We start from the raw sequence: 22,458 nt of genomic DNA, 5'->3' as shown, positions 1-22,458 counted from the left end.
TGAGATAGGGTACCGAATATAGAATTCTAATTCAACAAGCATTTATTGACCAATTTATCGAGATAAGTATGTTAAATGAGCTTAACTTTCATGTGTTTGTTGTCATTGATAGTTTACTTGTTTTTAAAAATTGAAAGTCTATTAAATTGCTTTTTTTTTTAAAAAAATAAAAAATAATTGAAGGAACAGGCGACGCAATTTCATTAAAAAACGTCACCTATTTCATTTTCTTTTTTTAATCTTTAATTAGTTTTGTTGATTGGTCATCTACAAATTAAAAAAAAAAGAAGCATATTTGCAAAACTAAAAAATTACTAAAAATAACTTTCAAATTGAAAAAAAAGTTAAAAATTGGTTGGGTAAAACGGCGATGCAGTTGTTTACAAATGCGTCGCCTTTTAGTTTATTTAGCGACTCTTTCTTAAAAGATTGCGTCGTCTAAAACTATACTAGTTAGTTCTTATTGTATTGTTACATCCAAGTGATTTGGCCTGGTGGTGTGGTGATTTCTTGAGAGTATAGGAGGTCCTAGGTTCGGTTCATGTTATGACCCTATTTTGATTTTTTCTTAAAAATGTTTAAACAAAAAAATTGAAAAAAAAAAAGGGCGATGCATTTGTCGCAGAATGCGTTGCCTATTCATCTATTTGGCGACGCATCGTTAAAATAATGCATCGCCTAACACTATATTAGCTAGTTTTGTTGTATTAGTACATATAAGTCATTTGGCTTGGTGGTGTGGTGATTTCTTGATAGTGTAGGAGGTCCTGGGTTCAATTTTTGTTATGGTTCTATTTTGATTTTATTTTTTAAAAAATATTTAAACAAAAAAATTGAAAAAAAAAAAGAACAGGCGATGCATTTGTTGAAGAATGCGTCGCCTGTTCATCTAAATAATGCGTCGCCTAACACTATATTAACCAGTTTTGTTGTATCAGTACATATAAGTCATTTGGCCTGGTGGTGTGGTGATTTCTTGAGAGTGTAGGAGGTCCTGAGTTTAATTCTTGTTATGACCCTATTTTGATTTTATTTATTTATTTTTAAATGTTTAAAAAAAATTGAAAAAAAAAAAGAACAGGCGACGCATTGTTTAAATAATGCGTCGCCTAACACTATATTAACCAGTTTTTGCTGTATCAGTACATATAAGTCATAAGTCATTTGGCCTGGTGGTGCGGTGATTTTTTGAGAGTGTAGGAGGTCTTGGGTTCAATTCTTGTTATGGCCCTATTTTGATTTTATTTTTTTTAAATGTTTAAACAAAAAAATTGAAAAAAAAAAAAAAAGAATAGGCGACGCATTTGTTGACTTAACATGATGCGTTGCCTAACACTATATTAACTAGTTTTTGCTGTATCAATACATATATGTCATTTGGCCTGGTGGTGTGGTGATTTCTTGAGAATGTAGGAGGTCCTGGGTTCAATTCTTGTTATGGCCCTATTTTGATTTTATTTATTTTTTAAATGTTTAAACAAAAAAATTGAAAAAAAAAAAAATAGGTGACGCATTTGTTGGTGGTGTGGTGATTTTTTGACAGTGTAGGAGGTCCTGGGTTCAATTCTTGTTATGGCCCTATTTTGATTTTTTTTCTTAAATGTTTAAACAAAAAAATTGAAAAAACAAAAAAAGAATAGGCAACGCATTTGTTGAAGAATGCGTCGCCTGTTCATCTACTTGGCGACGCATTCTTAACATAATGCGTCGCCTAACACTATATTAACTAGTTTTTGCTGTATCAATACATATACATCATTTGGCCTGGTGGTGTGGTGATTTCTTGAGAGTGTAGGAGGTCTTGGGTTCAAATTTTGTTATGGCTCTATTTTGATTTTATTTATTTTTAAATGTTTAAACAAAAAAAATGAAGAAAAAAAAAAGAACAGGCGACCCATTTATTGAAGAATGCATCATCTATTTAGCGATGCATTTTTTAAATAATGCGTCACCTAACACTATATTAACCAGTTTTTGTTGTATTGGTACATATAAGTCATTTGGTCCAGTAGTGTGGTGATTTCTTGAGAATGTAGGAGGTCCTGGGTTCAATTCTTGTTATGGCCCTATTTTGATTTTATTTATTTTTTAAATGTTTAAACAAAAAAATTGAAAAAAAATAAAAATAGGCGACGCATTTGATGGTGGTGTGGTGATTTTTTGAGAGTGTAAGAGGTCCTCGGTCCAATTCTTATTATGGCCCTATTTTGATTTTATTTATTTTTAAATGTTTAAACAAAAAAATTGAAAAAACAAAAAAAGAATAGGCAACGCATTTGTTGAAGAATGCGTCGCCTGTTCATCTATTTGGCGACGCATTCTTAACATAATGCGTCGCCTAACACTATATTAACTAGTTTTTGCTGTATCAGTACATATATGTCATTTGGTCTGGTGGTGTGGTGATTTCTTGAGAGTGTAGGAGGTATTGGGTTCAAATCTTGTTATGGCTCTATTTTGATTTTATTTATTTTAAATGTTTAAACAAAAAAAATGAAGAAAAAAAAAGAACAGGCGACCCATTTATTGAAGAATGCATCATCTATTTAGCGATGCATTTTTTAAGTAATGCGTCACCTAACACTATATTAACTATTTTTTGTTGTATTGGTATATATAAGTCATTTGGTCCAGTGGTGTGGTGATTTTTTAAAAGTGTAGGAGGTCTTGGGTTCAATTCTTGTTATGGCCTTATTTGGATTTTATTTTATTTTTAAATGTTTGAACAAAAAAATTGAAAAAAAAAAAGATTAGGCTCATTTGGCCTGGTGGTGTGGTGATTTTTTGAGAGTGTAGGAGGTCTTGGGTTCAATTCTTGTTATGGTTCTATTTTGATTTTATTTATTTTTAAATGTTTAAACGAAAAAATTGAAAAAAAAAAAAAAAGAGGCGACGCATTTGTTGAAGAATGCATCACCTGCTCATCTATTTGGCGATGTATTCTTTAAATAATTCGTCGCCTAACACTATATTAAGCAGTTTTTGTTGCATTAGTACATACAAGTCATTTGACTTGGTGGTGTGGTGATTTTTTAAGAGTGTAGGAGGTTCTGGGTTCAATTATTGTTATGATCCTATTTTGATTTTATATATATATATAAAAAAAAAAAAGTGAAGAGAGAACAAGCGACGCACAATCTTATTGGTGCGTCGCTTGTTAACTATATATATATATATATATATATATAAACAACCCTCAGTTTTGGTGCACTAATATTTTTATTGATTGTTATTATTAAAATAAAATTAGATTAATTAAAAAATCTAAAAAAAAAATGAAGAGAGAACAGGCGACGCACAATCTTACTGGTGCTTCGCCTGTTACACATATACCAAAAAAAAAAAAAAAAAACAACCTCAGTTATGTTACTCTAATATTTTTATGGGTTATTTGTTGTTGAATTAAAATTAGATTAATTAAAAGAACTAAAAAAAAAAGGGGAGAAGAGAACAGGCGACACACAATCTATATAGTACGTCGTATATTTATTGAATTTTTACTGACGCATTAACCTAAAAGTCGCGGTTTTGTTTTTTTAAATGTGTTTGTTTCGTAGCGTCGCTAAGTGAGTGTCGCTAGATATCAATTTTCGCGTAGTGAATGGATTGTGTATGGCGTAAAGTAAATCCATATGAAATTAGTTGCTTGTTGACATTTTTCATTTTTGTTTTATTGTAGTAGATTTAAAAATTTTAGTAATATGCATGTTCTTTTTTACTATTAATAGTATGAACTATCTTTTCTGTCTAATTATTTTTATACAATATGAATATTTTTATAATATTTGTGTTAGTAAAAAAGACTAAAAAATATTACAGGCAAATAAAATAAAAAAAAATATTTGCAAAATTTAAAAAAAAATTTGGAAAATTCTTAGCCGATCAAATTATTTTCGTCGCTAAAAGATATATTGCCGATAAATTCTACATTTGACGGCAAATTACTTATTGCCGACAAAATAATTTTGTCGCTAATTAAATTTTCACCAATATGAAAAGTAGTTTATCTGATGCCACATTTTGTCGCCAAAATCTTTTCTCGACAATTTTGAATTTGTTGGAAATAATCTTTAGTGAGAAAATTAATTTTTTGTCGGCAAAAGGTTTTTCCGAGGAATATTGAAAATTTGTCAGTAAATACAATTGCAAAGGAGGCATAGGCGACGAAGCTGTCGACGAATTTATTTTCGTTGGTAAATGTTTTAGAAACGAATTTTATATTTTTGCCGACAATTTTATTTTGTCGGTAAAAGGCAAATTTCTTGTAGTGGATTGAGCTATAATTTCCTGTTTCTTAGCACACCATGAAAAAATTCCAGAACCATAACTAAAACAATAACCTGAGGTGCTTCTTATATCATCAACACATCCAGCCCAATTACTATCAGAATAACCATGGAAACTGAAATTTTTAACTTGACTGAATCTTATTCCATAATCCATTGTGCCCTTAACATATCTAAGAATTCTTTTTGCTACTTGAAAATGAATTTTACTAGCACAGTGCATGTGCCTTAATAGCAGACTTACTGGATGCAGATATCTGGCCTGGTTGCATTCAAGTATGTTAGGCAACCTACTAGTCTCCTGTACAGTCTTTCATCAACTTTTTCAGCTCCATCTTCTCTACAAAATTTTTCCTTTTCGTTCATTGGCGTTGGCATTGGCTTGCATTCTTCTATGTTAAACTTCTTGAGAATTTCCTTTGCATATTTTTGTTGATATACAAATATTGTATTTTGCTTTTACTGTACCTGCATAACAAGAAAGAATGCTATCTTTCCAAGATCTGTCATTTCAAAGACATCTTTCATTTCTTCTTTACACTTTTCAATCAGCTCCTTACTGTTTCCTGTAACAAGTAGATCATCAACATATCAAGATACCACAAGTATTTCATTATCAACCTTCTTGATATATAAGGTAAATTCACTTAGACTCTTTTCAAAGCCTGAGTTTATCAAGTGTAAATCAATTCTGCTGTACCAGGACCTTGGTACCTGTTTTAAACCATACAGGCCCATTTTCAATAGATACATTTTTTCCTCTTGTTCTTGAATAGCAAATCCTTCAGGTTGCTCCACGAAAATTTCTTCTTCCAAGTATCCATTGAGAAAGGCTGACTTGACACCCGTTTGATGTATAACCTAGTCCTTTTGTGTAGCAAGAGCTAGTAACATTCTTATGGTGTCCAACCTGGCAACTAGGGCAAAAGTTTCAGAGAAATCTACCCCGAACATTTGGGCATAACCCTTGACAACAAGCATTACTTTATGTTTGTTCATAGAACCATCAAGATTAAGCTTGGTCCTATAAACTCACTTGACTCCTATAGCTTTCTTGTGTTTAGGTCTGTCCAGCAACTCCCATGTCTAGTTCTTTTCAATCATCTTGATCTCCTCTTCCATTGCAGCTATCCATTTCTGATCAATTGTAGTTTCTTCATATCCTGTAGGCTCCATTACAGCAGCATTACACCTTTGATAAACGTTAGAGAGTGATCTGGTTCCTCTAACAAGTTCTTTATCTACATCATTGTTCTCCTCCTGAATCTGAAACTTCTTGTCATTCTCCCAACTCCATTTGTCTAATTCAAAACATTGGACATCCTTGTTGACCATTATTTTGTTGCTTTTTGGTAAGTCGATTCTATAGGCCTATAGGCCTTTGAAACTGAGCTATAGCCAACAAAGATCCCAGGTTCTACTTTCTTGTCCAGTTTGTCTCTCTTAATCTGAGGAATGTAAGAAAAACACAAGTAACCAAATGTTTTCAGATTAAACAATTTTGGTTTGTAGCCATACCATGCTTCAAATGGAGTCCTTTTCTGCAAAGCTTTTGTTGGTAGCCTATTTAGCAAAAAAACTGATGTGTTTGCAGCCTCAACCCAGAATATCTTTGGTAACCCTTTGTCATGAAGCAAACACCTAGTCATTTCCATAATTGTCTTGTTTTTCCTCTCCACAACACCATTCTGCTGAATAGTATAAGGTGCAGTCAATTGGTGTTCAATCCCTGCATCTTGACAAAACTTGTTAAATTTTTTAGAGGTATATTTAGTTCCATTATCAGACCTGATCACCTGCATTTTGTATCCACTTTGAGTTTCCACCCAAGTTTTAAACTTCCAGAAGATGTCAGCAACCTCAGATTTAAGCTTCATAAAATAAATCCAACACATTTTTGTGTGATCATCAATGAAAGCAATATAATACTTACTGCCATTTAATGATGGTGTTTTTATGGGTCCTCCCACATCTATGTGTATTAATTGTAGCTTTTGTATAGCTCTCCATACCTTGTTTTATGGAAAAGGAATCCTTGTGTGCTTCCTATACTGACATGCAGCACATGTAGGAGGCTCCTCCTCTAATTCAGGCAAACCTTCCACAAGATTGTTCTTCTTCATGAAACATAGAGTAGCATGATGAAAATGTCCCAATCTTTTATGCCAAAGCATTTCATTGCTATCTTCTTTGTGTGTAGCACCCTGCTCCACTTTCATCAAATCTAAAGAAAAGTTTTTGCCTTTCATTTGAACTTTGAACACCTCACCACCTTCAGCATCTTTAATCATGCAGTTTTTGTCTTCAAATAGCACCTTATAGCTTTTTTCCAACAACCGAGTAACACTCAAAAGGTGTTGTTAATTTCAGGAACATATAAAACATCATAAATTAATTTCAAACCTGTGTGACCTTCAATTGCTATAGTTCCTTTGCCTTTTACTGCAATATATGCTCCATTTCCAATTCTGACTTTAGAGATAGCAGTTTTGTTAAGATTTCTGAAAAGCGCTCGATCATAAGTCATGTGGTTTCTACAACTACCATCTATAAGCCAGCTTTCTATGGAGTTATTAGTAGCAAAGCATGATACCACAAACAACTCCTCCTCATGAGGTTGATTCTTAGCAGCCTTGGCTTCTCCTTGTTGCTATTAAGACTTGCATATCTTTTCCACATGCCCTAATTGACCACATTTGTGATATCTTGCATCTGGCCTCCACCAACACTTTTTTGGGGATGATTGGTTGTTTTTTTTTTTTTTTTTTTCAGTAAGGACAGGATTGAGTATTATTGCTTTGGCTGTTGTTGTTTCCAGAATCTCTAAGTTTGTTGTTGTTATTCTATTTTTTTTTCTTGTTCTTATCACCACTGTTGTACTGTGATTTGGCTTGAAAAGCACCCTCCACAGATCTTTCTTACCTCATAAGCATCCTTTGTTCTTGTGCTTACAGTGCGTTCAACAATTCTGCCAAGGTGATGCTTGACAGATCTTTTGAGTTTTCCAAAGATGAAATTGCAGCCTTAAATTTTTTAGGAATTGTGACTAGGATTTTTTGAATTATTCTAGAATCAGAAAAATTAGTACCTAGAAGTCTTACTTTATTGACAATGCCTAGAAGTCTATCAGAATATTCCTTAATCGTTTCTAATTCTCTCATCTTTTGTAACTCGAATTCTTTGATCAGATTTAGCAGTTGCATCCCTTTTGAGCCTTTCATTTCCTTCATATTCTTGCTTCAAGAAGACCCAAATTTCATTTGCTATTTTCAGTGTCATTATTCTGGGAAAAATGGTTGGTGAGACAGTTGTAAACAAACTTGCTTTTGCTCTTGAGGTTGTTTGCTTCCTCTCCTTTTGAGTTTTGATTTGTGCAACAGTTGGATTGTTTGGCAGGGGTGGAACTTCATATACTTGTTCAACAGCTTCCCACAGATCATTTACATCAAGATAAGCTTCCATTCTAACAACCCACATTTGATAATTTGTACCATTAAAGATTGGAGGTGCAATTGCAGTGAATGAGACTTTTGAATCCATTATGAATAGGTTGTAGGTTTTTATGTTTGTTCAGGATAAGTGATAAGTGTTTAGGAATTATGTTTGGGTTCATTCAATCTTACAGGTCCCTCAAGAAATAGCTTTGATACCAATCTGTTGGATATTAAAAATGCAAAGATAATAAGAACTAGATAATTTTGAGGCTTTTGGTCATGTATATATTTATTGAATAACAGAGCATCTATTTATATAGCATAGTGGAAACTAAATTGTAGAAAAATCTGCTACATATAAGGCATATCTGTTAAATACTAAAAAATAGCATGAAGAAAAGGTCATAGTCAGTTTGACTATTTTATTGCCTGAAGAATAGCACAAATTAAACTGATTCCTGCATTCTGTTAGCAGCTTCAGAGTCATGCCAGTCAACAATTGCTTTGTTGTTGGTGGGGAACTCTCCAAGTACAATTATTCATGCAACCCATATGAAAATGACACCTTCGTGCAACAATTTATGCAACCATGAATTTCTCTACGTGTGCTTAGTCATACTACCCATATAAAAATTGGCTATCTCCCTATGTGAACATTCATAAAAACATATGTGAACTTTCTTTGTTATAAACAATCATGCAATATATAAACATGCATATTTCTCCTAGTTCAAATAATCAGAGATGCAAAGAATGCACCTCTAGACATAATACTACTTTTGCAATCAGTATGCAAATAAGTAACCTCATCAATCCCTAATTAGACAAACGAGCCATAAGTTTATGGTACCTGCCCATCAACAGGCCACTCAAGGACCCCACATTGAGTATGTGAATTTATATACATGCATAGCTTCCATGAAAACAAGCAACACTAGCCAACAGATTAACTCTGATAATACATTTGGAAGCTCAATGTCTTATATCTAATGTGGGTATATCTTTCTAATCGACTCCCAATTTAGGGCATTTTCCATGGAATTTGGACGACACATCGGACAAGCATCTCTGCCAATACATAAATGGGTGTCTCCACCATGATCATTCATGCAACTCATACATAAATGGACATCTCTATGCATGATCGCTCATGCATTCCATACATAAGTGGCTTTCCCCACTTATGGACATATTCATACAACTCATGTAAACACCTTTACGCATGACCATATAAATCATATAACAAATACCACCACATACAATCACCCATATGTCAATAAATGCATCCACTACTGATAAGTGAGTTTTTGACTCTTAATTCCTGATTAATTGTTTAAGATTCAAGTTTATTGAAATTTTTTGATGCTTTTTGTTGAGTTTTCATAGGTGGTCAGGATTTTGAAGTTTATTTTATTTTATTTTGCAAAAGAATAAGCTTTATGAAAGTCATGACATGATTGCCATCAAAGGGCAATAGTGAAGGCGTCCATCCAGGCCATGGAGCTTCTTCTCCACGAGAAATCAAGAGTTCAAGGTAGCAAGAATGGCATCCTTCCACCCCATTTGGAGTGCCTCCACGCCAAGTTCAGCTCCACAAGCATGCTCCAGGCCAAACCTCCACTCTAGACAGAGTGTCTCCACGTCTCCCGAGCAAGCCTCCACGCCAAGCTATCTCTTCATAGGTAATCTTCGTGCCAAGCTCCATGCTTCCACAAAAATAAAGCAGAAGAACGGCAGCTGAGTGGATGTCTTGCGACGCTGCATGGGCATCCCTCCACGCCACTTCCATGAGGAATCACATCCTTCCATGCCTTTGCACTGTGCCCTTTCTCTCCCACGCTAGCATCAAGTCTCACATGTTCACATGCTATTTCTCACACGAACTATTAAAGAAAAGAGTGAGGTGTCATCTTAGGAGGCTTTTGATGAAAAATAAAGGGTTGATTTTACCCTTTCTAGTAGGGTTTACCAAGGAGGAGGAGAGTCTAAAAAGGGGAGGAGGTTAGTTTGAAAATTCATTAAGAAAGGTGGCTCAAGAATCAAGATAGAATATAGAGAGAGAAACTCTAGATTTTAGAGAGAGAAAGCTTAGTTTTACAAATTTTGGAAAGGATTCTCAAGATTTGAAGACAAGAAGACCTTTTTTCTCTAGTTTTTTTTCCTATATTCATAGTAGGCTTAATGGTATTAAATTGATATTGTCTTATATTTATGGGAAGATAAACTATTTAAAATATGACAAATCATGTATACCAAAATTTTGGTAAAAAAATTTGATCACTCTAGATTTATTTTTTATTTTAAAGTTTATTTTTTTTATTTTTTATAAGAACAATATGATGAAAATGGATTTGTTGATGGATTTTATTATGTTTGGTTAGATTTATTATCTAGGGATTTTATGTAGCTTTGCCCATATTATAAATTGAATATTTTGCTCTCTATTAATTTATTTTTCCACAATTTTTTTTTTGTATTACCGTGGATTTCATGTTTATGTTTCTATTTTATTGGGAAATAGTTGAGGAGTTGTTTGGGTGTTGAAATTAATTGGTTGGAAAGACTTAATTTTGATGCTTAGGATTGGGTAATGCAATTAGGTCCTTTGTGAGTTTGGAAAAACAATAAGAGCCTAGATAATCAATAGAGTGCTAAATGAGTGGTTAAATTTGATAGCTAGATAGGGATATTTAATTATCATTTTAGTTACATAGTCTAGTTGAACTTGGGAGAGGTAATTAGGTTTAAAATTGGATCCTATATTAATAAATTGGGTAAAATTAGGTTAACAGAGGCTGCATTCGATTGACATAGAAGTGGGTAAAGTGAAATCAAATCCCTAGAGCCTTAATAATTGAATTTTCCTTACAAAGTTTCGGATTCTTTTCTTGTTGCCAATTTTTCTTTGTGCTTTTTAATTAACCGTCTTGTTTGCTTTTACTAGTTTAAAATTTAAGCTCTATATGTCAAAATTGGTTGGCTAGATAAAATGGAATATTGAAAAACTATAGTAATTAATGATAATTTGTTTGAATAATGGACAAAGCCACCAGTCGAACAACTCCTAACACCCAAAAGAAGACAAAGCCAAACCGCACCCTCTCTCTAGTGTCGGCTCCAGGGTAAGGCTACCTAGGCGGTGGCCTAACGCCCCTCGACAACCAAGGCTTCCAATTAAAATTTATATATAATAAAAATATAAAAATAAAGTATATAATAAGTAATAGGTTAATTTTGTTTTCATCTTAAAATATGGAAATAAAAGTAATACAAATATGCTAATCAGTAATAAGAATAATTAAAAAAAAAAAAACTGTAGCAGTGTACTAAACAATAATTGAAGTTAAAGCGTATCTCTTATTAATAAAGGCCTGTAATGATTTTAACCGTCCTTGAAAATGTAAATTGTAATTCCATAGTTGATAATCGTAATTTTAGCTAATATCTTTTCCTTACTTTTGGAGATATTAATTTTTTAGTTTTAAAACTCTTCAGTATTCATTAATTTCTTCTTCTCCTTCTCTTTTGAAGTGAAAGCACTGCTTTAAAAAATTATTCTGGTACAAACATTATATTCTTGATTTTTTGAAGAAATAATTTTCCTGAAACAAACTTGGCACAATTTGGATAAGTGTTTAATCAAATATTATATTTCTATAAAGATTTGATTATTAAAAAAAAAATAATAATAAAAAAAATTCATTTTGCTAATGTTTTTAAGTATTTTATTACGTTTATATATATATATATATATATATATATTACTAGTTAGTGTTTTGCATATGATTGTTATTCATTTTTAAGTATTTTAGTCTTAATCATTACATTGTAATTTTGTGGTTAGCGGAGCCAGCAAAGTGGCTCATCAGTTAGCACAATATGCTGTGGGTTTTGATTCTTATGAAACTTGGCTTGAGATTGGGCCACAATGGCTGTCTCCGGCTTTGTTGTCTGATGTATGCAACTCTGTTTTGAAGTAATGGAATTGATAATCTTTTCTTTCAAAAAAAGAAAAAAAAAGTCTCAATCATTACATTGTCTAAAAGAAGCAAACAAAGAAAAATTAAAGAGCTAGTTAAAAGGCATCTTTTTCTTTACGCCTGAGGCCTTAAACGAGGTTAAGCCGGCCATGCCTCTCTCCATGCCGTCCTCAAAAGAATTTGCATGAATTGTCACTATCACCATTGCAGAATAAAAGGAGATTCAATCCCCATTAGTTAGGTAGGCCATCTTCGCGTAACTCCAATGATCTTTTTTCTCGTCTATTACTGACTTAAGCTTCGGAAGGGCGAGTACCCAATATCCTCCCGGGTGGACAAATTGTCTTGTTTGCAGGGTCTACTAAGGCTGTAAAACGGAGCTTAAACAAAATCGTTTAAGAATAGGGGAATGAACTAATCCTTCTGTCAGCCTATCCCTTCTCCATTACAGTCCAAAGCCAGTATGATTTAGTCAACTACCCCTTAAACCAGACCCTGTAGGAAGCGATTCCCCAATTCATTTGCCTCTCCTCTCCATCTCTTCCACTAGTTCATTGTTGGTTTCGAATATCTCTTGGGTTTGAATTGAAACTCCCATTTCTTAAAACACAATATTTGCAGAGCAGAAGAGAATTCCAAGTTTAAGATGAGAGCAGAGCTGTGGAACAATATCCAGAGGGTTCTTCCGAACGAAATCCAGAGGGAGCAGTTAAAGCCAGGGGATCACATCTACACATGGAGGGATGCCAATACAAAACACCACGGTGATTGTCATATTCTTCGCCATTTCTTTCGAATGCCTGACAGTCCTTTTGTGCTTCACATAACATTCTTGTTATTTCTTTTCCATACAATGAGAATCTATATGTTGTTATGGTATATAAATCATGTTATAAATTCACCAAACATGATACTTACTTATTTGCATGCTGTGACCCCAGGGATATATATCAGTGATGAAAAGGTGATCCACTTCACTGAAGGGGCATGGTCAGATAGTACATGTCCAAAATGCGGTAATCAATCAAGTTTTCATGCTGTGGTCTATTCCTGCATTGATTGTTTTCTTACTGGTGGATATCTCCATCTCTTTGAATATAGTCTTAATGCGGCTCTTTTCCTCGCCAAATTATTGAACGGTACCTGTACCCTTGCCTCTTCCGATACGCCTGAAGTTGTCCAAAACCGTGCGTCTTTCCTCCTCAGTAATGGCTCGGCTGACTACTACAGTTACATAAACAACAGTGAAGACTTTGCAATATATTGCAAAACAGGGTTGCTAGTGATAGATAACATTGATTTCAGCCGTAGGTTTTTGCAGACAGCATTTTTCTTGGCTATTACTGCTGCAGTTTATCAACAGCAACTCATTCCTGATACTGTTTTTTGTGGTATTTTGGGTAGATTTTTTGGCTTACACTGTATTAGTAGATTTGCTTCTGATATCAGAGTTCGTCCTAATGTTATTAAAGTTGATCAAGCACTGAATTTGCCTCAAATTGACGACATATTGGCTTCTGGTCCTGATTGGGCCTTCCAGCGTAAAGTTCAATCCATAGTTGACAAGTTTTTAGTACTGTTGATACTTGCATTTGCTTTACGTTTGTGGTCTGATCCTGTTCAAGTGTGGTCTGACACTCTTGAAGTGGTCTGGAGTCTGCCGTACATCACGTCTTTCTACTGGGCGGTATTACAGAAGGTAATCATCTGGGTTTGGTTTCCATACATGATTGAAATTCTTTTTTTTTTTGGTTAATTAATTATTGTAATTATAATGTGTTATGCTCTTATTTATTATTGTTATTTGGTTCAATATATATAATATCATCCAGAGGCTGCTTTCCAACAAGATACAGAAGGAACAACTGAAGCCTGGGGATCACATCTACACGTGGAAGCGTGCCTATACCTATGCCCATCATGGTGGTCCTTTTCTTCTTCTCCATTTATTATTATTCTTCTTTTAGAAGGTGTATTAATTAAACACTTTGGTTTTGGGCTGAATTAAATTAACTGTAAACCGTTTATTTCTTAATTATACAGTATTATGTTATGAAATTCGGATACCGTGGAGTTCGCTTATTTGCCCCTGCTATATGTATATCTCACAAAAATATGAATGTATATATATATATATATATTTTGTGACTCAGGGATATACGTGGCCAATGGAAAGGTGATCCACCTTAATCGAGGAGAAGCTTCTATTAGTGGTGGTGGCCAACCAACGCAGTATCATGTGGAATCTTGCTGTATAAATTGTTTTCTTGCTGGTGGGGAACTCTATCTCTATAAATATGGTGTTAATCTTGCTTTCTTTCTCGCCAAAATTCGAGGGGGTACCTGTAAACGTGCCTCTGCCGATCCAACAGAAGCTGTCCTGCAACGTGCAGAGGATGGAGAATTTGGTGCCTACAACCTTTTAAACAGCAACTGTGAAGACTTTGCAGTATATTGCAAAACTGGCTCGCTTCCAGAAGAAGGATTTCATAGCTCCAATGGGCAAATAGCAGCCATTGCAGCTATCCTTTTAGCTATTTATTATTTAATACTGATTATAAACCCGACTAGTTATTTTAAAGATGTGGTTGCGACGGTTTATTTCATTTACTCAATTTTTAGATATGGAGCAGATCACGGCACAAGAGTTCCACCTCAGGAATTGAGGGCTGCAATACAAACTAGAATAAGAAATTATCTCTTCATGATAAGCTTTTGCATATATTTAGTTTTTCTACTATTAAAGATGTTGGTTATGATCAGGACAATAGACTGAAGAACATATCCAACATTCATCTACTGGTGGCAAGTCTTATTGCAACAGTGACTTTTACAGCCAGTTTTACGGTGCCTGGAGTGTATGAATAAAACGAATCATCCAGAAAAAGGCTTCGCATTGTTATCTAACAAGACATCTTTTCAATTGTTTGTGATAGCAGATTTGTTAGCCTTCTACTTCTCCTCAGCCTCAGTTTTCTTACAATTTAGTGGTGCCTTGGAACACAATCATCATCTGCTCTTACGTTTCACTAGAGTTGCTGCAACACTCACTTATATTTCTAGCATTGGGATGGTTGTGGCTTTTACTTCAGCCATGCATGCTGTAACGCCTAGTTCCTCAATGCTAGCATATTATACTTTTGTATCGGGGTATCTGTTGTGTATTTGCTTATATCTTTGGGTTTTTATAGATTTGTTACCACCACATCTATTTTATACAATAAATGTCTACAAATATATGTAATCAATTGTAATACATATTGTATAACAACATATAATCTCCCTTGCCGCTTTGGTATTAGTTTTGTGTATGACAGATACAACAAATCCTTCCCAAAGCTGCCGTTTTAATGAAATGCACAATCTAGTCCTCAATTATCCAGAAATAGGCCAGACTATTCTTTCTTAAACCTCTAGTTGTCTAGTTGTACAAGACCTAGTTGCGACCCTTTACAGAATTAGGCCAATCCCTCTGTCCGATGATGTACTTAATTGAGTTTCATGCTATTTGCCAGTACGAAATGAGCAGTAGTGACCTTAAAAGTGACTGCCAGTAAGGCTGTGACTCAACTTGTAAGAAACACGCCCCGTGGTATCAATAAGCACATAAAGAAACACTTTCAAATGCAAAGTTAGTGAGCTCATGAAGAAATTATACAGTTAATCTAGCTAGCTTAATCTACTGCCATCTTCTTCTTGCTACCATCATAGATGATAATGTTCCTTCTTACTACTTCAACCATGTCGATCGATTTTATCCTCACCATGAATTTATTATATTCTTCATTTGGAGTTCTTTTGTTTTCATGTTTTACCCCATTAGTCCAGTGCTTATTATTCATGTTTATGTAAGGTTGCAGGTTAAATTTCTTTATCAATTAACCAAATATATATATATATATATATATGTTAGTGTCAAATTAGCTGTAATAATTATTTTTATAGCCCACTTTCTGGATGAACATTATTAGTCTCTTTCTCCATGTCTTGTTCTGTTTTTGTGTCAACATAGTAAATTCATAAACCTATGCATATTTTAGTTTATGGAGGTGCCTCATCAAAGATTATTGTATGGCAAGTGGATTAGAGGAAAACTCCTAGCTCTGACCTGTGCTTGTTGTCTGACTGATTGATAAGCAACATACACTGGTAGCATCGTTGCCTAAATCGTTTAGTTGTTTAAAAAACTGAGAAATAGACTTAATAATTTCTGCATTACAGTCCAACCCATGCGCCTTGGCTGTTAATTTTTATCATCTCCTCTCATCTCTGGACTCTTTCAGTTGTTCAATATTGGTGGCATCGGATATCTGGGGATGAATCATCGAATTCCCATTTCCCAAGACACGAATTTGAAGATTAGAGGGTGAATCTCTAGTGGAAGATGAGAGAAGTGTAGTACTGGAACAAACTTTCTAACAAAACCCGGAGGGAGGAATTGGAGCCTGCATGGGATCACATCTACACATGGAAGGGATCCGGAGTCAATACTAATGCTTATCGTGGTGATCTTTGTCTTCTTCTCCGTTATCTTTGAATGCCAGCTGACAGCACTAGTCCTTTTGTGTTTTCACAACCATATGATATTAATGTATATGTTTATAAATTTATGTTAATGAAATATGAATTGGCCACCATAGAATTATTTGCTTAATTTCCTGTTATCTGTATGTATGACCCTTGCAGGGATATTCATAGGGTGCTCACTGACATTAATGTTGGCAAAAATGAAACAGTAGCATCCATCTTGGCTTACTGCTTTTGTGTGTGTGTGTGTGTGTGTTTTTTTTTTTTTTCCCGGTCAAATCCAACTCATGCCTGCTAGTTTTACTGCTCCGGCAGCTACAAGTCTTGGCCTATACTGTACCAGTAGATTCTCTTTTGATACTTGGAGCTCGTCCTAATGCTATTAAAATTGAAGTAGAGAGATTATGTGGTCAAGTTGAGGGATTGGCTTCTCATTGTTTGGTCTTCCCACGTACTGTATGGTTCTTGTTTAAACTGGTTTTAGTAGCTCTGATCATCCTCATTTTGATGTTCTTCTTCCTATACTTGGTATTCCCTATACCGAGCCAAAAAAAAAAAAAAAAAAAAAAAATTAATTATAAAAAAGCATCAGCCACAGGCTTTTAAAAGCCACGATTAAATTGTCAACTAATTTAATATATATATATATATATAATGTTAATTTACTTTCTCGGTATAAAATTATGGATATTTATTTTTAAAAAAAAAAAAAAAAAAACAGTATTCATTTTCTCTCTCACACAAGGAATTGAAACAGAAGGTACCATGTTCTTTTTTCCCTAGTTATCTGATTTCCTTCGGAAAAATGACGCAACGTCGATAAGTTATAACAGTTCTAAATTTTTTTGAAGGCATGCGAAATCCAAACTATAAAGGGAAAGAATAAAAGAATTACAAACTACAAGTAAGAATAAATTAATAATTTCAATCCAACAGAAGAGGAGGAAGAGGAAGAGCCAGAGTAGAGAGAAAGTGCCTTAGAGACGAAGGAAAAGATTACCCATTTGCCTTCCTCTCGTCTTTCTCTATCTCCGTCTCACGTCTCTTTGAGTTGTTCATTGTTGGGATCGAATCTCTGGGTTGAATTTAAATAATCCATTTCTTCCCCAAAGATCAGAAATTTGCAGAGCAGAGAGAGACATAAGCAGAGGAACGCCCAAAGTATGAGATGGCAATAGTTTCGACGAAAATCAAGAGGGACCAATTGAAGCCTGGAGATCACGTATTTTCCTGGAGGGAGCTCTATGTCTATGCCCATCATGGTTTTTTTTCTTCTTCTCCATTTTATTCTGTTTTATTTATTTATTTATTTACATGAGCAGAATAAGATATTAAATTGCATTGTTTAATGGGATTCAACACAGATTCTTCGATGGGTATTGTTTTCTATTTTGATCTGTCTAAATGCTTGAGGATTCAGTTTATTTGTGTTAGACGACAAGGTTTAGGCTTCATAAGTTTAATCATCCTAGATTGTTGATATTATTAAATTTAGGGTCAAGTGGGATTAGCTTTGGCAAAGATTTACTATATTAATTCTTTGTTTGGATTTTTTTTTTTTTGGGTCTCTTTTTTTACTCTCATTATTATTATTATTATTTTTTTTTTTGGAACGGGATTTTAGCACCATTAGTTTGATGCTTATCTTTCATGTCTAACATTTAGACAAAAGAAGTTACTGGCAGTAGCATGTTATGGTCCATTTTTTGGAGGAACATGTCTATATATATCAAGATTGTTTATGGACGAAATTTGCCATTATTCTATTGAGAAGATACTAAAACCTGTCTGTATTGGGTTAAAATGACTCTGGTTCTCGATTCATTAGAACTTCTCTATTTTAAAGATTATATTTTGTGACTATTATGTATGTGGTGTCAAAAAAATGGTATTTCCCTCATGGGTTGACCCACTATAAATTCATATTTAATGAGATTAGAGTGCTCCGGCTAGGTTTAGAATTCTTGTCCTGTTATTTTAATAACTGGAATGAATGGAGATAATAGAGAAAAGAGTAGCTTCTCTTGTAGAGTCTGTCTCTTTTGACATCAGAAAGGCCGAAACAAATTAAAAAGGGAATGTTAACATCTGAATCTCTCTCTACTCTGTTTGCTTGTTTTGCTATACGCTATACATGCATATAAATATATGCATACTATTTCTGCTTTCTGGAGGTGTCCCAACCTAATAGATGTCAATTGGATATATATATATATATATATATATTTTTTTTTTTAATAATTCCAAAAAAATTCTATATTCTCCCATTCTTTATATACCACTAACCAAATATTCAAAAATTTTTGAAAAGCACTTTATATAATTTTTTAAATGCCTAAACTGCCCACACACACTCACGCTTTGATCCAAAACGTTCCTCACTCTTTCTGTAGCCAAGCCAAAGCCAAAATTGCACTACCTGCCAAGTTATACAAGGAGAAAAAGAAAAGTCAATGAAACAAAATAGTGGGATCAGAAAACCATGATTCTGATCATCTGATCCGCAATATCAAACCCAAATCCATCAGTGGTATCATCATTAACCATTATGCAGTCACAGCCTTTGAGCACTTGCAACTATTTCACTCCATTAAGCCAATAATATGCTTGCACATTTTGGAAAAAAAAAAAAAAATTCCAGCACTAAGTACTGATTTTCTTACTGCTGACATCTTGAATAATATATATTTTAGGGTGTTTAGTTGTATACTTTAAACAAATTTAAAGATATTTAATCGTATATTTTTAAATATTTTTAAAATTTTTTAATCTTGTATTTCTAACTATTTTTGGATAATATATCTTGTACGACTATTTGATCATAGCATACATTTTAATATCTTCAAAATTGTTTGATTGTATACATCTTAACATCTTTGAAGATGTTTGGTTGCACTCTATAAACCAAATTAATGGGTGTTCTTAGTAAATTTTATATGAAGATAAAAAATAAAATAAAAAATTTATAATGGAAATGTCTAGAGTTTTTGAAAATACAATTAGAATTTCTTTATCAATTGTGTGGTAAACAGACTAGTAGAAAACTCCTAGGACTTATATCCTGCCTTTATTTACCAATACGAAAGGGATAATTGCAGCCGCGTAGTTGGGAATTCAGGTTAGTTAGGGGCAAAAATTAGTATAAATTTTAAAAAATGTGTTATAAAATTCAATATATATACTATCGTTAGGCAATTTTGATCATGTACCAACAATTACATAGTATCTATGTAACTTATTTTAAATTATATATATAAAAAATACTATATGAAATATTGCATTTTTTGCAGTAATGATTTTGAAGATGGAACATGTTTAATAAGTTTTTTCTTTTTCGATGGTAGTTTTAATTTTGACTTAAATTGGTGACTTGGACGGGGTGTATTTATGAAGGGTATAGAATGGGATGTAATGATGTTGATTGCAGGCTTCATTATTCTTGTTGATTATGTCAACTCCTACTTCGCGAGGAGACATAAAAGATTATTCATTTTTCATCTTAATTTTTTTTCGTCAAAAATAAATTATTTATAGTTGAAATGAGAAAGAGAGTTAGTAATCCGATTTCATCAATATTGGTTAAATATATATATATATATATTAACTTATACAAATTAATTGTTTGTTTCATGAAGATTTTATCCACTAAATTTCATAAAGAGTTTGCTTAAAAAAGAACAATAATAATAATAAAGGAGTTTTTTTTTATTTTTTATTTTTTATTTTTTAACGTTAGTACAAAGTTAATAAAAAAAGAAAAAACTAAATACTATTAATTATCTTTCGCATTTATTGTATTCCATTTATGGTGAATATGAGCATGGATAAAAAAGAGGAATTTAAGACTCTTTTACAAAACAATTCAAAATTTTAAAATATGTTGACATTATTGACCTTCTTTATAAATATATATATATATATATATATATAAATGTAAAAAAAAAAAAAATTCATTAAATCAGTATACTATCAATGGGGATTGTGAATTTAGCTTGGGGGCACGCCAAATCCGCTCAATCCGCCCCTGGATAAGTGGCGAACTGTTTTTGCTTGGGTTGCTTGCTGGTCCAAATATTTGTCTGAGACTTGAGCTCGAGTTATTCTTCTGTTAATCAATCCTTTCAGCATTACAAGTTTGGATTGTTTTGGTTAGATAGAGATTAGATGAAATGAATTAGTTCATGGAGTACAAAAGATTTAAGCCAGGAATTTATTAATTCATGACTACTTTTTGTTTCTTGTATTCCTTTTACTTTTAGGATAATTTTCAAGAGCAATTTCTTAAAGAGTAAACTGTCTATCATTCAAAAGTGGGGTTGGAGCAGAGTAAAAATTATACAGAAGTAGGATTAGGAAACTTATGGATAAGGATATAAAAAGAGCATCTTCTCTTCTCCCTGACCCTCCCCCTAGAAATGTATATGCTTCAATTTCAGGTAATGTGTGACAATGTAAATTGAACTTACCAGCTTGGCATCATTTTCATTAGACTTGGGCTAAAAACCTGGTGGTAAGATGATGATTGAGGGTTTTTAATGATAATATATCTTTTACTTACAAAAAAATGATGGCTCTATTTGGTAATGGGATTAAGCACAAGAACACGTTTGAAAAGTTTTCATCTTGTACACTTCAAACTCTCTCTCTTTCTCCCCTCGTCCTTGAATGCCTAATAGCCCTGTTTTACATATGATGAGAATGTCTCTGTTTCGTATTGTATGTATATTCCATTACAAATTCACCACCATGGGATTTGCTTATTTGTCTGCTATGTTACCCCAGCCATATATGTCGGTGATGGAAAGTTGATCCACTTCACTGTAGCTGCAAACAGGGAAATTGGCTCAGGAACTGTGTCAAGTAATTTTGGCTCAACGTCATCATCCCGTTATGCAGCATTTCCCTGTCCAATATGTGGTTATCATTCAAGGCTTGGTGGTGTGGTCTCTACCTGCATAGATTGTTTTCTTTATGGTGGAGATCTTTATCTCTTTAAATATGGTGTTAGTATGGCCGAATTACTTGCCAACCCTCGAAGTGCTACTGTGTGTACCCTTGCCTCTTCCGATCCATCTGAAGTTGTCTTGCATCGCGCGTTTTATCTTCTTGAGAATGGTTTTGGTGCCTACGACCTTTTCGAAAAAAATTGTATAGACTTTGCGCTTTATTGCAAAACAGGCTTGATAGTGTTGCCTGGTGCCCAAAGGAGTGTGCTCTCTCTCCTTGCTCTCGCTGTTGCTGCCTTGTCTACAATACCTCTTGGAAATTTTGGTTTTGCAGTTTCGGTTTATGGCACGTACCGCGTTATTAGATTGGCTCATGATATTGGATTCCGTGATGATGCTACTAAAATAGAAGTTGAGGAGCTTGTTCGTCGTTTCCCTTAAGCTTCTGTGGCTGCAACTGAAACAGCGAAGGAAGAATAGTTTATCATAAACAAAGTTGTACCTTTAGATTGTTGTTTTATGTATTGCCTTTGTTGAATGTTGAGGTTATTTACTTCGTTGGTTCTCTTGAACCATTTATGGAGTTGTGAAATCTCTACCATCTTCACAAATTGGAGATACAAAGTGTATGCAACTTTGACATGAATTCAAGTTTTTAAAATCTCTTATGATCGAAATGGGTGAGACAAGATAGATTTAAGATGATCATGCATAACTTCGATGGGAGTTCTATTGGGATATAAAAAATCCATCCATGTACTTGTTGCACTCAGCACTCTTTTGTTGGCTGCGAATTATTTTGTTTATTAAGGTATTTTGACTTCATGTATATAATTTTGCTTTGGTATCAATATCACCATTGACCAAGACTCTAGAAGCTTGCTTCTTCTTTCTTCTTCTTTCTTCTTCTTCTTCTTCATTTTTTTTTTTTTTTTTTTTTGGGTTAATTGAAAGACTCAAGAAGTCTACTCATGACTAGTTATGAATCCTACGAAGTCTCTTCATTCTTTGGTAGCTACATTTGAGTTCCATAAACCTGATGACAAATTTTTGGAATAAATTAGTCACACAGCTACCACGCCTTTGTCTGATTTCAAGCATATAACTTGCAAATTATAGAACATATAATTTCTCAAAGGACATCAAGATGGTTTTCCTCCCTGCTTTCCTATTAAATATTCTTCCACTCGGAGGATTAGACATATTATAAAATAAAATAAATCTGATGGCTTCTTTGAATATTGATATATTTAATTTCACCTTGTAATTAAAAGGATAATTAACA

At 33.6% G+C, this 22,458-nt stretch overlaps 2 protein-coding genes across 2 annotated transcripts; both read left to right on the top strand.

Annotated features, from left to right (window-relative positions):
• Positions 1 to 11,848: 11,848 nt before the first annotated feature.
• Positions 11,849 to 14,984, top strand: LOC125421989 (protein LEAD-SENSITIVE 1-like). The gene is made up of 3 exons (XM_048472377.2): positions 11,849 to 12,464; positions 12,642 to 13,399; positions 13,533 to 14,984. The coding sequence occupies exons 1-3, from the start codon at positions 12,347 to 12,349 to the stop codon at positions 13,665 to 13,667; spliced, it is 1,011 nt and encodes a 336-aa protein (XP_048328334.1). The 5' UTR covers positions 11,849 to 12,346; the 3' UTR covers positions 13,668 to 14,984.
• A 2,065-nt stretch (positions 14,985 to 17,049) lies between these two features.
• Positions 17,050 to 21,848, top strand: LOC112491455 (protein LEAD-SENSITIVE 1-like). The gene is made up of 2 exons (XM_048472335.2): positions 17,050 to 17,489; positions 21,010 to 21,848. Exons 1-2 carry the CDS (start codon positions 17,396 to 17,398, stop codon positions 21,612 to 21,614), a joined length of 699 nt encoding a protein of 232 aa, XP_048328292.1. The 5' UTR covers positions 17,050 to 17,395; the 3' UTR covers positions 21,615 to 21,848.
• Positions 21,849 to 22,458: the final 610 nt, after the last annotated feature.

Source organism: Ziziphus jujuba, chromosome 4, assembly GCF_031755915.1.
Source record: "Ziziphus jujuba cultivar Dongzao chromosome 4, ASM3175591v1".
Classification (NCBI taxonomy): domain Eukaryota; kingdom Viridiplantae; phylum Streptophyta; class Magnoliopsida; order Rosales; family Rhamnaceae; genus Ziziphus; species Ziziphus jujuba.
This window is presented reverse-complemented; position numbering and strand designations above follow the sequence as displayed.